Below are 17726 nucleotides of genomic sequence, written 5' to 3'. Positions count from 1 at the left end.
GAAGTCGCTCAGTTATGTCCGACTCCTAGCGACCCCATGGACTGCATGCAGCCTACCAGGCTCCTCCGTCCATGGGATTTTCCAAGCAAGAGTACTGGAGTGGGGTGCCATTGCCTTCTCCGCAAACTCCTTCTAGCCACCCCTTTATTGTTATGCCATCCCTACCGCAAAACCCTGGCAACATTTTGCATCCCTAAATGGCAACCCACTCCAGTACTCTTGCCTAGAAATTTCCATGGATGGAGGAACCTGGTGGACTACAGTCCATGGGGTCGCAAAGAGTCGGACACCACTGAGCGACTTCACTTTCACTTTCTTTAAAGAAGATTTTATTTAAAATGGCTGCCTTTAGAGACATTCAACAGAGAAGGCAATGGCACCCCACTCCAGTACTCTTGCCTGGAAAATCCCATGGGTGGAGGAGCCTGGTGGGCTGCAGTCCATGGGGTTGCTAAGAGTCGGACACAACTGAGCGACTTCACTTTCACTTTTCACTTTCATGCATTGGAGAAGGAAATGGCAACCCACTCCAGCATTCTTGCCTGGAGAATCCTAGGGACGGGGAAGCCTGGTGGGCTGCCGTCTATGGGGTCGCACAGAGTCGGACACTACTGAAGTGACTTAGCAGTTTTCCCTAGACTTTTAAAAGTGTCTTAATTCCTGCGACTTCCCTGGTGGCCCAGTGGCTAAGACTCCATATTCCCAATGCAAGGGGCCTGGGTTTGATCCCTGGTGAGGGACTTAAGGTCCCACATGCTGTAACCAAACATCCCACAAGCCACAATTAAGACCCAGGGCAGCCAAATAAATGAATAAATATTTTTAATAAGTATCTTATATTGGATCAATAGTCTTAAGCTTGAAAACTTCATTACTCATAAGATACTCATTTTTTCTGGATTCCATATTTGTGAATTCACCTATTTGTGAAAATTTATTTGGCATCCCCGGTGGCTCAGATGATAAAGAATCCACCTGCAGTGTGGGAGACCTGCGTTCGATCCCTGAATTGGGAACATCCCTTGGAGGAGGGAATGGCAACCCACTCCAGTATTCTTGTCTGGAGAATCTCCATGGACAGAGGAGCCTGGCAGGCTGCAGTCCATGGGGTCGCAAAGAGTCAGACACGACTGAGTGACTAAGCACAGTAAAGCACATTTGTAATTCCAAAATAAATACTCAGAGCTTTAATGGTTATTCCTGGACATGCACCAGGAGGCACAAGTGGCAAAAAATCGGGATCATCTGACAGGCATGTTCCAGCTCAGATCAAACAAGGTGACATCTTGCCTTCTCGTTGCATCTCTCCTGTTGTGGATTCATAAATCCCCAAGGATTAAGACAAACATCCTTAAAAATTTTTTAATTGAAGTATACTTGGTTCACAATGTTGTGTTAGTTTCTGGTGTACAGCAAAGTAATTCAGGTCTATATATGTGCACATTTGTTCAGTCTCTCCATCGTGTCCCACTCTTTGCAACGCCATGGACTATAGCCCACTAGGCTCCTCTGTCCGTGGGATTTCCCAGGCAAGAATACTGAAGTGGGTTGCCATTTCCTCCTCCAGGGGATCTTCCTGACCCAGGGATCAAACCCACATCTCCTGCATTGGCAGGTGGAGTCTTTACCACTGAGCCACCTGGGGAACCCTTGAGAGATGAGAGATGGCAGAGAGCCCCTAGCTGTTGTTTCAAGGAGCAGGGAGGTCCTCCTGTGTTCTGCTGACCCTGGTGCTGAGCCATTCCCCAGTGGCTGTCGGGGCTTCTAGAAACCTATTTTGTTTCCAGCAGAGTGAGATTCGTTCTGTGTTGCCCAGTGCAGACTGGATATGAGTTCCAGGTGGAGTTCGAGGCAGACTGATGAGGATTAAAATTCGATGTCAAATCAGAGCCTTTCTTTCGATTCGTTCAGGGGATGGGGTCCCATCAGGTTGAGAGGGTACCTTCTGTTTCGTGTTCAGGAAGACCAGGCTGTTACCAGGAGGTGCTTGCTTCTCTCCCATGCCTTTGTGAGAAGGTGGAAAACTTAGGTACTTTCAAAAAACTGTGTTTATTAAGAGTGCGGGAAAAGGTAGTGGTTGAACACAAAGGGATAAAGAAAGCAGGGCTCCCCCTGTTTTCTGATGGCCTTTCTGTGACTTCTTGTTGCTAATCTGTTTTCAACCATGGATCTGGTTTCCTTGCAAGAGATTAGAAAACGGATAAATTCTCACTGAGACGTTTCTTCCTAATTATATCCAGTTACATGGTATTGAAGACATCTGCTACTTTTTTGTTGTTCTTGTTCTTAGAAGACTTCTCTTGGTTTTCTTGTTTAAAACTTTGTAATTTATTTTTGACTGCACTGGGTCTTCATCGCTGCATGTGGGCTACTCTCTAGTTGCCCTGCGCTGGCTTCTCATCGAAGTGGCTTCTCTAGTTGCGGAGCACAGGCTCTAGGGTGTGCAAGCTTCTGCAGTTGCAACACTTGGGTTCAGTAGTTGCTCCACGGCATGTGGGATCATCCCAGACCAAGGATTAAATCTGTGTCCCCTGCATTGCCAGGCTGATTCCAAGAAAAGTCCCAAGACTTCTCTTGGTATTTTTTTCCAGTGTCTTTTGTGGCATCATCTGTATACATGAGGAGGTAGGACTCTTGAAATGGTATGGAAGCCCCTTGTACCCTTGTGGTTTGATGGGTGATGTCCTAGGGGTGGTCTATACAGAGGTATGGAACTGACTGGAGGGATTAACCTAGCTGTTCCGGAGCTTTCAGAGAAGCTTGTGGAAGATATGGGTGTCAGGGTGACTGTGGGTCTTTGGTCCTCTCTCTGGTTCCCTGGTCTTAAATACTGTGCTCTCCAGACCTCCCATACCCCTTCCATCCTTTTATCCTCTTGATTTTAGCACATACTGCCATCACTTCTGCCTGCATCCACCCCTCTTCCCAAGCTCTGGGTCTACATCTTCCCAACACCCACTGGATCCACATCCCAGAGCATCCCCAAGGCCCCCACAGACTCACTGTACCCCAGTCTGAGCCTGCTGTCCTTGCCACTGGTTCTATCTGGCCCTCTCCAGGTTCATCAAACAATGGTGCCTCACCCCCCGCCCCCACCCCACCTCCCTGGTGACCGAGTCCCTGTTGATGCTGGTTCCTTAGATGACTCTGTGGTCTTATCTGTTTCCTTTTGCACCCACCCCATGACAGGCCCCCTAGGCCATGCCATAGAGGTGGTTCCAGAGTGCCCTGTCCAGTACCTTCTCTTTCCTACTACCAGAGAGATTTTTCCACTTGCTGCTTTGCTCCGACTACAGCTGCCAGCTCAATCAGCCCATCCCCCTGGCAGTTGAGCCTGGCCTTAGCTGGGCAGCGTGTGGTCTCAACTCCCTGACTTCATGACTGCACTTCCTTGGGGTTCTCTCTTCTTTATGTGCTTGCGTTTGCTTCCTGTTCCCCAAGGACCTCTCTTCCTTCTTTTCACCCATGGATTCCTACTTTTTCCTCAAGGAACTGGGTCAGAGGCCTCCTTCCTCCCCTCTCTGGCTTCATCACCCACCCCATTCGCCTTCCCTTTCAGCACAGACTGGGTGTATCTTTCTGGGTCCCCACAGACATTGGTCTGCCCGGTGAAGGTGTGTTCTAGTGAAACGCTGACTACACGGTAAATGAAACCGTGCTCTAAGTGTGGGTCGGAGAAGGGCTTGGTACATGTTTGTCTAAAGTAGGAAGCAGTCTATCCTGGAGTGGGCAGGTCCTGGAAAGGAGGGAAAAAGAACTGTTGTGGTCTGAATGGCTACCTCCCCACTCCCTATTCATCGGTTGAAACCTTAACTCCTCAACGTGGCTGTATTTGGAGATAGAGCTTTTAGGAGGTAATTAAGGTTAAATGAGGTCATGAGAGGGCAGTCCTAAACCAATAGGACTGTGGCCTCAGAACGAGGAGGGACTTCTCTGGTGGTCCAGTGGTTAAGACTCTGACTTCCCAATGCAGGGGTCCCAGGTTCAATCCTTGATCAAGGAACTAGATTCTACATGCCACAGCTAAAGATCACATGTGCTGCGACTAAGACCAGGTGGAGCCAAGTAAATTAAAAAACAAAACAACAATCAACAACCCCAAAGAAGGCAACTAATGGTATTGATCCTGGAACAGAGTGCTCAGAGGAACAGGTGGGATTGGAGAGGTGACCCAGGTTGGGTAGATGGTATGTTTGTCTTACATGAGTCCCTGACATATCCTTGGAGGCCTCATTTAAAATGCAGATTTACAGACTGGGGTCCTAGAGACATTGATTCATTTGGTCCAGAGCTGGGCCTAAGAACCTGCATTGTAACATACACCACTCCCCCCCACCCCAACATTCCAGGTGATTCTGATGGTCCACAGAGAATTTTTATTAAAGGAAGGGATACTCTATTTTTAAAAATATTTATTTATTTATTTATGGCTATGCTGGGTCTTCGTTGCTGTGTGGGCTTTTTTTGCTCATTTTGGTAAACAGGGGGTACTCTCCAGTCCCGGTGTGCAGACTTCTCATTACAGTGGCTTCTCTTGTTGCGAAGCATGGACTCTAGGGTGCTTGGGCTTTAGCAGTTGTGGCCCGTGGGCTCAGTAGTTGTGACTTCCGGGATCTAGAACACAGGTTCAGTAGTTGTGACACATGGGCTTAGTTGCTCTGAGGCATGTGGGATCTTCCCAGATCAGGGATCGAACCCGTGCCTTCTGCATTGACAGGCAGATTCTTTACTACTGAGCCACCAGGAAAGCCCTCCACTGAATATTTTGAGAAATGCTGTGTGATGGCTAAGGACACAGGTGTGGGAATCCTAAGGACCTACGTGTGATGGACTGAACTTTGTCTCTCCCCACAAACTCATATGCTGAAGTCCCAGCCCTCTAACATCTCAGAATGTGACTGTCTTTGGAGATTGGGTCTTTAAAGAGGCAGTCAAGGTAAAATGAGATAACCAGCGTGGCCTCTAAGCTAATAAGTCATGTGCTCAGTCATGTCCTTCTCTTTGTGGCCCCATGGACTGCGGCCAGTCAGGCTCCTCTGTCCACGGGATTTCCCAGGCAAGAACACTGGAGTGGGTTGCTGTTTCCTCCTGCAGGGGATCTTCCTGACCCAGGGATTGAATCCACATCTCCTGCACTGGCAGGCGGATTCTTTAGCAGTGAGCCACCTGGGAAGCCCATTTGCTGATAAGACTGATGTCTTTATAAGAGGAGATTAGGACGCAGACACACCTAGAGGGAAGAGCAAGTGAGGACGCAGGGAGAAGACAGCTGTCTACAAGCCAAGGAGAGAGGCTTCAGAAAGGATCAGTTCTGCTGACACCTTAATCTCAGACTTCTGGCCTCCAGAATTGGGAGAAAATAATTTCCTCTTGTTTAAGCCACCTGGTCTGTGGTCGTTGGTTAGGGATGGCGCAGTAGACTAATATGCTGGGTTTACATCCCAGCTCTGTCTCCTTCTGGCTTCATGACCTTGGGGAGGACATGTTTCTTTCTGAGCCTGTTTCTTTCCTCTTTGAGGAAATCTGTTTTGGTGACGGTTTGCCTGTTGCCCAGACCCCAGTCTTGTGCATCTCCCACCTCAGGGTATTTACTGCCCTTCTGTGTCCAGCCATTTCCAGAAGAATCCATCTCACACACTTTCATTGTTGTTGTTGTTCAGTTGCCAAGTCATGTTCAATTCTTTGAGACCCCACGGACTGCAGCACACCAGGCTTCCCTGTCTGTCACCATCTCCTGGAGTTCGCCCAAGTTCATGTCCATTGAATCAGTGATGACGTCCAACCATCTCATCCTCTGTCATCCCCTTTTCCTCCTGCCCTCAATCTTTCCCCGCATCAGGGTCTTTTCCAATGAGTCAATTCTGTGCAAAAGGTGGCCAAAGTATTGGAGCTTCAGCTTTAGCATCAGTGCTTCCAGTGAATATTCAGGGTTGACTTTCCTTTAGGATTGACTAGTTTGATCTCCTTGCAGTCCAAGGGACTCTCAAGAGTCTTCTCCAGCACGACAATTCAAAAGCATCAGTTCTTTGGCACTCAGCCTTCTTTATGGTCCAACTCTCATATCTGTACATGACTACTGGAAAAACCATAGCGTTGACAATATAGACCTTTGTCTGCAAAGGGATATCTCTGCTTTTTAATATGCTGTCTAGGTTCTGGCTGAAGTCAGTTTTAAGAGCCAGACTTTTTAAGGTGGAGACTCATAAGGGTATCTGGCACCTCAGTGTGCCCAGGTTCTAATTTCTGAAGGGAATAAATCTGGGAATTGGTTCCAAGTAGCTTGGAGTGAAGAACTGATGCGTGTATGTGGCCGGACGCCGGTTCTCCTCTATTCTTCCTACCCTCCATCACGTGATTATCATCATTTATAGATGAGGAGACTGAGGCACACAGAGATTAAATATATGACTCAGGATCATACTGTTGGCAGGTGCCCACGCTGGAGTGGGAGGGCAGATCTGTTGGGTTTCTCTTTCTCTGTCTCTCTTTAAAAACATTATCTATTTATTTTTGGCTGCACCAGCTCTTAGCTGTGCCACACAGGGTCTTCCATCTTTGTTGAGGCACACAGGATCTTTACTTGTGGCATGTGAACTCTCGGTTGTGGTGTGTGGGATCTAGTTCCCTGTTCAGGGATGGAACCCAGGCCCCTGGACTGGGAGTGTGGAGTCTTAGCCTCTAGGCCACTAGGGAAGTTCCCAGATCTGTTGGGTTTCTAGTGTGCCCTGAAACTGGTGTGGGTGGTGGCCTGACACCTGAACCCAAGACTTGTTGGCCAGGACTCCTGAATTTTGGAAGAAGCAGTGTTAAGACCGGAAAGAATGCAAAGAGGAACGTGTGGCCCCGGAAGAGGCCACCAGGGAGCATTTGAAGAATGTCTGAAGAATGTACAGGCTTGAAAGCAAAAAGTATAACTCTTAGCATTGTAAAGAAGTTTCAGAATCTTCTAGACCTCTCCCTCCCAGATCCTCAGTACTTATTTGCCGTTTCCATGGTGACGAGAAAACCAGGGGAGAGGGGACACTTTCCAAGATGGCTCTCGTATCCGTCTTCTCTCCAACTGAAAAATTATAGATTCTTCTGGCCAAGAGGGCAATTCCAAGACTAGCACTGTCTGCTTTGATGGAAATAGTCTATGGTTGCATATCCAATATGGTGGCTACTATCCACATGGTGCTCTTGAAATTGTGGCCAGGGAAAATAGATTTTTACTTTAATAGTCTGTATAGTCAAAGCTATGGTTTTCCCGTAGTGATGTGTAGATGTGAGAGTTGGGCCATGACGAGGGCTGAGTGCTGAAGAATTGATGCTTTTGAATTGTGATGCTGGAGAAGACTCTCTAGAGTCCCTTAGACTGCAAGGAGATCAAACCAGTCAACCCTAAAGGAAATCAATCTTGAACATTCATTGGAAGGACTGATGCTGAAGCTCTAGTACTTTGGCCACCTGATGCGAAGAGCCAACTCATTGGAAAAGACCCTGATGCTAGAAAAGATTGAAGGCAAAAGGAGAAGGGGGCAACAGAGGAAGAGATGGTTGGATGGCATCACTGACTCAATAGACATGAGTTTGAGAAAATTCAGGGAGATAGTGGAGGACAGGGAAGCCTAGTGTGCTGCAGCCCATGGGGTCAAAAACAGTCGGATGTGACTTAGACTGAACAACCACAAACTTTAATTCATTGAAACGTAAATGTGAAAAAAGGAAACATAAAGTCTTGTTTAACTTTAGTTGATTGAAATGTCAGGAAATCAACACTTGATTCTGTTATTGAACAACTGTTTTTGGGAGGGATACAAAGAACCCTACATTTTCAATGATTCATTTTGTGGAATATGCATATCCTGATTGAGTATTTCTGATCAAAATTTAGCATCTAAATTGAGACATGTTGCAAGTGTATAATACACATGGCATTTGGGAGGCATAAAGTGAAAAAAAATCTTGTAGTTTTTGTTTTTGTTTTTGTTTAGTATTGCTTACATGCAGAAGTGAAATTTTTGGATATATTGGATTAAGTATATTTAATTTCAGTGTTTCTTTTTTACTTTTTTAGAGAAAATCTAAAGTTCTATCATATTTCTATCAGATAAGGCTATTCTAGACCCTACACACCCTGGTGACCTACAGCGATGAGCTGTAGCTTGCTGTCACTCTTGAGCTTCCGATGAAGTAGGCAGAACAGAATAATTCTTATTGCTCTGTTTGTGTAGGTTTTAGTCCTGGTGTCACCTCCTCCAGGAAGCCCTCCTTGACTGTCCCAGGCTTAGTCAAATAGCTTGTTTTTTTTTATGATTTCTTCTAGCCTTTGACACTGTCCCTACCTAACTGAGATATCCTCCTCAGTTATACCTTCAGTTGATTTGAATAGTTAATAGCATCTACAGTCTCTGAGACCCAGGGCAGCCTGTATCCTATTCTTTTAAGCACTTCCAGTCCCTGGAACAGTGGAAACAGGTTTTCAGCCTGGTAGGCTGCAGTCCATGGGGTGGCTAAGAGTTGGACACGACTGAGCGACTTCCCTTTCACTTTTCACTTTCATGCATTGGAAAAGGAAATGGCAACCCACTCTAGTGTTCTTGCCTGGACAATCCCAGGGACGGGGGAGCCTGGTGGGCTGCTGTCTCTGGGGTCGCACAGAGTCAGACTTAGCAGCAGATAGGTGCTGCAGGAGTGAACGAAGAAAACCGTCTTTAGCAAGTTTCCTCCGGGTTGTCACCCCATGGACATTATTTCATTGTTTCCTTATTTAAGTCACATTCACCTGCTTCTTCATTAGGTATGTTTTTGAAAAAACAGAGGTGGAGAGACTGTAACATAGTTACAGCATTAACTTTGCCTTTAATTGCTGGGTTGAAACCTCAGTTACCCGTTACAACTCATTCTGTGTGAATCTTGACTTGCTCATCACAAAAATGGGTATGGACCATTTTGTTTATCTACTTCCTCTGGGATTAGTTTTAGAATTCATCAAGAGACGACTTCCCTGGTGGTATAGTAGATAAGAATCCGCCTGCCAGTGCAGGGAATACGGTTCGATCCCTGGTTTGGGAAGATTCCACGTGCCCCAGGGCAACTGAGCCCGAGTGCCACAGTTACAGAGCCCCAGCTTTAGAGCCTCAGAGCCACAACTACTGAGCCCGTGAGCCTAAGTCTGTGTCTGCAACAATAGAAGCCACCGCAATGAGAAGCCTGAGCACTGCAACTAAAGAGTAGCCCCTGCTCACCACAACTAGAAAAAGCCCGTGCATAGCAATGAAGACGGAATGTAACCAAAACTTAAATAAATAATTTAAAAAAGAGAGAGAGAGAGAACGTGCCTGCCAGAACATGACCAAGTGCTTCACATAAGTGAGTGTGCTAGCTGTCACCAGGATTGCCCTCCTCCCCTGATCCCCCTGGTCCTTCCCTATCTGTGTGTAGAGTGATGGTTAACCAGGTGCCACTTAATGAGGACCTGAAGCATCCTTCAGTTTCCCACCCAGAGGTATTAAAAACCAGTGCAAGATCCTACATATATTGTTGGCACCACTTCTAACATCCTCTGGGTATTTTCTGTCCCCGCAGTAAATTGCTCTATTGTCTTATACTAATAGGAACACATACGGCTTTAATGAGGAGAAGGAAATGGCAACCCACTCCAGTGTCCTTGCCTGGGAAATCCCATGGACAGAGGAGCCTGGTGGGCTGCAGTCCGTGGGGTAACAAAGAGTCGGACACGACTGAGCAGCTAAACCACCACCAGCGCCACTATGGCTTTAATGACTTTAACTCAAGTCACTGGAGTCATTGGAGATTAAAAAATAAAGCAATTCTTTGTTGTCCCGGGTAGTTATAGTCATTTAATTTTTAAACAACAACTTTATTGAGAGCTAATTAAATACCATACATGCACTATTTAAAGTTTACCATTTAGAAGTTCTTCATACATTAGTACATTCACAGAATTGGGCAACCATCACTGTGATCAATTTAGAACATTTTCATCAGTCCTCCCAAAGAAATCCCATACTCTTTATCTGTCACTCGCATTTCCCTCTCTCGAACCCCTTGAAACCACTAATCTACTTTCTATGGATTTGCCTATTCTGGATATTTCATGTAAATGGAATCATTCCACATGTGGTCTTTTGTGACTGGCTTCCTTCACTGAGCATCATGTTTTCAAGGTTCATCCCTTTTGTAGCTGGTGTCAGGGTTTCCTCCTCTGTTATTGTTGAATAATCCTCCTCTGTATGGACATGCTACATTTCATGGATGCATAATGTTGGCTTGTTTCTCTCTTGCTGGTTATCATAAATAATGCTATGAACATTTGTATACACATTTCTGGTTGGACCTATGTTTTCATTTTACCTAGGAATGAAGTTTCTGGGTTATATGGTAACTCTTTGCTTAATCTTTTGAGGGGTTACAAGACTATTTTCCACAACAGCAGCTGAGCCGTTTTCCATTCCCACCAGTAATGTACAGGGTTTTAATTTCTCCACTTCTGTGTCAACTATTGTTATTGTCTGTCTTTTTAATTTTAGCCATCCTGGTGGGAGTGAAGTGGTATCTCACTGTGGTTTGGATTTACATTTCCCTGACGTTCAATAGCTGGTTAATCTTTGAAAGCATGTTCATATCTGATTTCTCCCACAACTTGGAAAGGATGGTGTTTTTGTCTCTGCACCAATTTCACAAGTGTGTGTGTGTGTGTGTGTGTGTGTGTGTGTGTATGCAGGTAACATAGAGTTACGAGGCTCAGGCTTGAGAAGCCCAGACCTGTGACCAAGTCTAAGCTGTACACTGCCAGATACAGTACAGGACACCAAATTAAATTTGAATTTAATATAAACAATGAGTAATTTTTAAGGATATTGCTGCTGCTGCTGCTAAGTTGCTTCAGTCGTGTCCGACTCTGTGCGACCCCATAGATGGCAGCCCACCAGGTTCCCCCGTCCCTGGGATTCTCCAGGCAAGAACACTGGAGTGGGTTGCCATTTCCTTCTCCAATGCGTGAAAGTGAAAAGTGAAAGTGAAGTAGCTGAGTCTTGTCCGACTCTTAGCGACCCCATGGACTGCAGCCCACCAGGCTCCTCCGCCCATGGGATTTTCCAGACAAAAGTACTGGAGTGGGGTGCCATTGCCTTCTCCATTTTAAGGATAAATATGTCCCAAACATTGCATGAGACAGACTTACCTAAAAAGTACTCCTTGCTTATCTGAAATTCAAATTTAACTGGGCGGTCTGCATTTTTTTCTAAATTTTTAATCAACTAATTTATGACTGTGCTGGGTCTTCATTACTCTCGGGCTTTTCTCCAGTTGCAGTGAGTAGGGGCTACTCTCTAGTTGCAGTTGAAGGGCTTCTCATTGCAGTGGCTTCCCTTGTTGCAGAGCACAGGCTCTAGGTGCTCGGGCTTCAGTAGTTGCGGTTCCTGGGCTCTAGACCCAGGCTTAATCGTTGTGGTGCATGGGGGCTTAGCTGCTCCAAGGCATGTGGGATCTTCCTGTACCAGGGATGGAACCCGTGTCTCGTGCATTAGATGGCGGACTCTTTGCCACTGAGCCACCAGGGAAGCCCTGTCCTTCATTTTTATTTGCTAAATCTGGCAACCTTGAATGTTACTGGTGGGTTGTATGTCCTTGGCTGATTGGCTTTGCCTCTCAGAGTTTTCTCATCTGTGGGGTGCAGATGGAGCCTGTTGGGAGGGATCAAGGTGTGGTACCTGTCTAGACAGACCTCTGTGTGTAGATGCTGTTGGTGTGACTGAAGCTGGGAGCCTCAGACGAGGCTTGGGTGGCATGAGTGTGTGGTGTCGGAACTGATATCCTAGTCCTCTAGAAGGTGTCTCCCAACCTCTGACTGAGTGAGTGTGTGTGTTTTGGCAAGGAGAGGCTGCCTAAGGGATTTACATCTGATGAATGTTAACTCCAGTATAAGGAACACAGGAGGAGGGAAAGATCTAAATAAGTATATGGAGGAAAGGAAATCAGAGGAGCCTTCCTGGAGGAGGTGGCCTTTGAACTAGATCTTGAAGGATGATGAGCTGGATTTCAAAGTAGGGAGCTGAGGTGTAAAGAACTTTGACAGCCAAAGGGACTCGGGCTACTGTATTCAGAACAGTGGCAACTTGGTGCACATGTCTATTTCCATTCATACTAACTAAAGTGAAATCAAATTCTCAGCTCCTCAGTCTTATATAAGCCGCATTTCAAGTGCTTGACAACCACGAATGGCCAGTGGCTTCCATATGACCAGCACGTATGTAGAATATCTCTATTGTTGCAGAAGTACCTTTGGACTTTGTCAGAGTAAGGCAGGGGTCACCAGACTACCACCTCAAGGGAAAACACCAGCCCACAGCCTGCTTTGATAATAAAGGTTTATTGGAACACAGCCATTGCTACTCATGGTCTCTGGGCTGCTTTTGAGCTGTAACGACAGAGTGGAATAGTCTAAACAGAGACTGACCACAAAGCAGAATGTATTTACTATCTGAGCCTTTATAGAAAATATTTGCCTACCATGGTCTATGGGGATGAAAGCACAGAGCCTAGAGGTGACACCGTGATACATTTGGGAGACATAAACAACAAGAAAATGGCTGACATTAATTGAGCACCTACTGTGTGCCAGCCACTGCTTGGGTGTCTGCATTATTTCATTCCCTTCTCTTCATAGGTCATGTTATGGGAGGGGGGAGGTTTGGAAGGCCCTCTTGTAATTGGAGAGTCGTGGACAGGCCTGTTTTACATGGTGCCGGGGATGGAGGGACAGAACCTTGAGAGCTGTGAGAGGGAAAGTGCAGGGCGCTGGGGAGCCATAGAGGGTGTCTGAGCAAGGGAGAGACCAACTGCAGGAGAATAGGTGTTCAGGGTGTTTGTACTGGGGAGATCAGACTCTCTGGGAAGCCCTTGACACACCTGGGTAAAAGGTAATTAGACTGTGGCTGCCTGCCAGGAGGGCGGGTTGGGAAGGAGAGTCAGGAAAATGAGAGAAGTGACAAAACACAGCCAGGTCTCCTTGCCTCATTTCTGATGTGGGCACCTTTATCCCCATAAATCCATTTCCTGAAGATGTTTCACATTGACTCACTGGGGATGGCTCCCCTTTCTCCTTCTGCACCTGCTGCATTACTCAACCTCCTGTAATCCCAGTGTCTCCTTTGCATCATATTTGATGTGATGGTTTTAAGGTTTCTAAACAGGTACCGCCAAAGGAATTATTACTCTTCAGGTTTTTTGCCTTTTGAGAGTAATTACTTAGGCATGGACACTTTACGGAGAAAACCACTGATGGGGGCTGGCTATAGAAGTCGTGGAGTTCAGTGCAGAATGAAATCTTGGGACCCCCTCACCCAAAAATGATTAAGGATTTCAAGATGAATGAAAGAACATTAAGCCCAGGGCAAGGTCCTTCTGAGCAGGCGTGGGACCCAGGTCACATGGCCACGTGGCTGCCCTGCCACTCATTCTTATAAACCATCCATGGGATGTTTGCTCACTTGTCTTGCTCTCTGCTTGTTTGCACTTCCAGTGTGCCCCGGTATGGATATCCGGAATAATCTCACCCGGCTGCATGAGCTGGCCAACTGCTCGGTCATCGAAGGACATTTGCAGATTCTGTTGATGTTCAAAACGAGACCTGAGGACTTCCGAGACCTCAGTTTCCCCAAACTCATCATGATCACTGATTACTTGCTGCTCTTCCGGGTCTATGGGCTGGAGAGCCTGAAGGACTTGTTCCCCAACCTCACGGTTATCCGAGGCTCGCGCCTCTTCTTTAATTATGCGCTGGTCATCTTTGAGATGGTTCACTTGAAGGAGCTTGGCCTCTACAACCTGATGAACATCACCCGGGGGTCTGTCCGCATTGAGAAGAACAATGAACTCTGCTACTTGGCCACCATCGACTGGTCTCGCATCCTGGATTCCGTGGAGGATAATTATATCGTGCTGAACAAAGACGACAATGAGGAGTGTGGGGACATTTGTCCAGGCACCGCCAAGGGCAAAACCAACTGCCCTGCCACTGTCATCAACGGGCAATTTGTGGAGCGGTGCTGGACACACAGCCACTGCCAGAAAGGTATGTCAGAGTTCTCTGGATTCTATACCATTTCTTGTGACTTGATTCATTAAAAAGATGCTGAAGTGTTCACTAGCTCAGGTGGTGACAAACCTTGTTTTGCAAAGGCTCAGACAATAAATAAACTTTAAACTTTGCAGCCTATACAGTCTCTATTGCAACTACTCAACCCTGCTATTGGACTGAGGAAGCAGCCACCTGGCAACAATGGGCAATACATATACAGGCATGGCTGTGTTTCAATAAAACTTTATTTACAAAACCAAGCGGAGGGCCGGATTTTGCCAACACCTGGGCTAGCTGGTTGAATGTTCCTCTTGCTTGAGAGAGCAGATGAGTATGGATTTTGCTGTCAAAGAAAGGAAATCTATTTCTTGTCTGATTTAAGATTGCTCATGGTAGGCATTTGGAAAAAGGAATGTGTAAAGGATAAAAACAAAGCAGCCATCCTTATTCCACAATTACTGGGGGTATTTCCCGCTAGTGGCTCTGTTGTGTCTGGATTTACTTAACCTTCCCTGTCATTGGGTATTTAAATTATTTCTTGTTTTCACAAAGAGGGTTGAACATTTTGGTGTGGAAGCTTTATTGAGCATTTTTTTTTCCCCTTCAGATTTTGGTTTTCCAGACGTGAAATTTCTGGGTCAAAGTTTCTTGATATTGATTGCCAAATAGCTTTCCGGAAATGTTGTACCAACGGGCACTCCTCCTAGCGCTGGCTGAGAGGGAACACCTTGGCTAGCTTGGAGTGTTGTTTGAAAAACCTTTCATAATTTACTGGAGGGAGGAGCTGGTGTGTTGTCATTGTTTCTATTTGCATTTCTTTGATTGCTATCAGGGTTGAACCTTTTAAAACATGTTTATTTATCATTTAGGTTTTTTCTTCCTGTTCATATCCTTTGTCCATTTATCTTTCAGTGCCTTAGTGGTTTTTGAAATATTAATCTGCGTGTGGTTTTCATAGCAAAGACTGTTAACTTTTTGCCAATTACATTTTCAGATGTTTTTGTTCCGTGATGAAAATACTCTGGTTGTCCGTTGCCAGAGAAGCTTAAAATGTTTATGGAGTTCAGACCTGAATTTTTGCATGCATCTCATATTATTTTATGCTTAGAAAGTCCCTTTCTATCCATAAAATGAAAGTTTTTTTCCTCCAAGTTTTCTATCTTAACTTTAAGTATTATCATTAAAAAATTTGTCAAGGGTATCCATTTTCCCCCAAATAATTAGGTGGGGGCTCAAGGCCATTTGTTGCAGAAATTTACCCCTTCATCATTGATTTGGGGGTTTGTTTCTGAGTTTCTATAAGTATGTCTGCCTTTCCACGTGCTGAAGTTATTACCGTTCTAATCCGTGTAGTTTTATAATGTTTTGATATCCAAGAAGGCTAGTTCCCAACACAAACTTGTTAGTTGTTTATTGTTTTATTGACTCTTTCACATGCTGTGAAATTCCCTGGGAAGAATTAGCAAATATGAGATGGAGACAGAGAAAGTGAGTGGGTGGCTTAACGATTGTACCACAAAAACTAAGGGAAGGGAAAAAAGAGGGTTTTCTCACCTGAGCCCAAAGCTATGGAGAAGCCACACAGCTATGGAGAAGTCAGTCCTGAGTAGAATCCAAAGACTCAGCAGGGAGGGCTCCTTCAAGTTCCAGGAAGGAATCATCATGCATGGAGATGCTGAATGGGAGAAAACAAGAGGTGAGAGAGCGGATACCTCTTTTTTGAGAGTTTGGCCAGTGAGGGGAGGGAGAATCTGGTGGTTTGTGGACAGACGAGGGAACAATGGTTATTATGTTGTGGAAGAATCTTGAGAACGTCGGTAGGTCAGGGACACAGAGAAGCCAAGCTGTGATCAAGAAGAAAGATCAAAACTGGGGCAAAGTCTTGGCAAAAGTAGAGGACCACCCATGGGTTTGGAATTTCATAGATCGGGGAGATTTCTGAGGTGGCGAGATTTCTGAGGTGGCGGTGGGGGTGGATAATCTGGGTGGGAGTGAATATGCTGATGAATTCGGAGGTAAGGGGGTTACCTTCTTTGATGGTGAGGGGAGGAGAGGCTGTGTAGGCCCTACCATGTTACAAGGACACACAGCTGCAACGGGAATCCTGTTATCCTTGTTTTAGAGACCAGAGAGGTTTTTAACCTGCCTAAGGCCACACAGCTAATAAAAGATGGCTGGAGTTTGCACCACATCTGAGATACAAGAATAGCATCTCTGTGTGTGTTTTGTGGGGGCAGGGGTGCCTGCTCTGTTTAGAGGTGGGGAGCTTACTAGTAGCTGGGGCATTGGGAGAAAACAGTGAACACTTTTATCCCAATGCTCCGTTCTCCAAAATCAGTTTCTTATTTTTGCTCCATACTCACACGTCTTGAGATATAATTTAAGACATTCCTCTGTGGATTTATTTCTGTACCCATTTTAGTCAAAATATCCAGGATGGTATTATCTGCAAAAATGTCCGAGATGTTTTGAGTAGGTTTTGTTTTTAATCTTGTGCTTTGGAGAACAAGGCTTGTTTTCCTACACTGGGGGTTTCATCACCAGAGAAGGCGTGGCTTTGCATATAAGGTTGCAGCTGAGAAGTTGAGACCTGTGCCAGATACTGGGTCCTGGCATATGGAATCAGTGTTTGCTCCTGGTTCATAATCCTGTGGTGGGGCCCTCTGTTAGTCACTAAGTTGTGTCTGACTCTTTGCAGCCTCATGGGCTGCAGTATGCCACCCTTTCCTGTCCTCCACTATCTCCCAGAGTTTGCTCAAATCCAGTCAGTGATGCCATCCAGCCATCTCATCCTCTGTCACCCCTTTTTCTTGCCCTCAATCTTTCCCAGCATCAGGGTCTTTTCCAATGAGTTGGCTCTTCACATAAGGTAGCCAAAGTATTGGAGCTTCAGCCTCAGCGTCAGTACTTCCAATGAATATTCAGGGTTGATTTCCATTAGGATTGACTGGTTTGATCTCCTTGCTGTCCAAGGGACTCTGAAGAGTCTTCTCCAGCACCACAGTCTGAAAGCATCAGTTCTTTTGGCGCCAGGACATTGTCCTCTCCTGGTCACAGATGATAAGAAACGATTGTTTATTTGAAGCTACACTCTTGTCTATCCAGTACAACTCAGCTCTGGCTTTTTGCCCCTTCAATTTCTTTGATTGTGGTAAAATATATATAACATAACATTTACCATCTTAACTGTTTAAAATGCACAGCTCAGTGACACTAAGCACAGTCAATTGTTGTGCAACCATCCCCACCATCCATCTCCAGAACTTTTGCATCTTGCCAAACTGGAACTCTGTCCTCATTAAACACTCACTCCCCCTCCCCTCCCCCAGCGCCCTGCCCCTACCATCTACTCTCTGTCTCTATGGATTTGACTTCTCTGGGGATCTCATATAAGTGGAATCATACAGTATTTGTCTCTTTTTTCACTTTTATTTTTATGTCTGGCTTACTTCATTGAATATAATGTTCTTGAGATCATCCATGTTGTAGCAGGTGTCAGAATTTCCTTATTTTTTAGAGCTGAATAATATGCCATTGTATGAATGGACCATATTTTGTTTATCCATTCATCAATGGACATTTGGGTCATTTCCACCTTTTGGCTATTGTGAACAATGCTGCTATGAACATGGGCATACTTCTC

The 17726-nt window shown here is 45.6% G+C and overlaps 1 protein-coding gene across 4 annotated transcripts in view; it reads left to right on the top strand.

The window, feature by feature from the left end:
- INSR (insulin receptor) overlaps window positions 1–17726 on the top strand; it is a 143682-nt gene that overhangs the window by 5870 nt on the left and 120086 nt on the right. For all 4 annotated transcript variants that reach the window (XM_055545387.1, XM_055545384.1, XM_055545383.1 and 1 more), the window contains exon 2: window positions 13526–14077. In XM_055545387.1, the coding sequence (XP_055401362.1) occupies window positions 13526–14077 (552 nt within the window). The remainder of the gene's footprint in view (window positions 1–13525; window positions 14078–17726) is intronic.

This window comes from Bubalus kerabau, chromosome 1, assembly GCF_029407905.1.
Source record: "Bubalus kerabau isolate K-KA32 ecotype Philippines breed swamp buffalo chromosome 1, PCC_UOA_SB_1v2, whole genome shotgun sequence".
Taxonomy (NCBI): Eukaryota; Metazoa; Chordata; class Mammalia; order Artiodactyla; family Bovidae; genus Bubalus; species Bubalus kerabau.
This window is presented reverse-complemented; position numbering and strand designations above follow the sequence as displayed.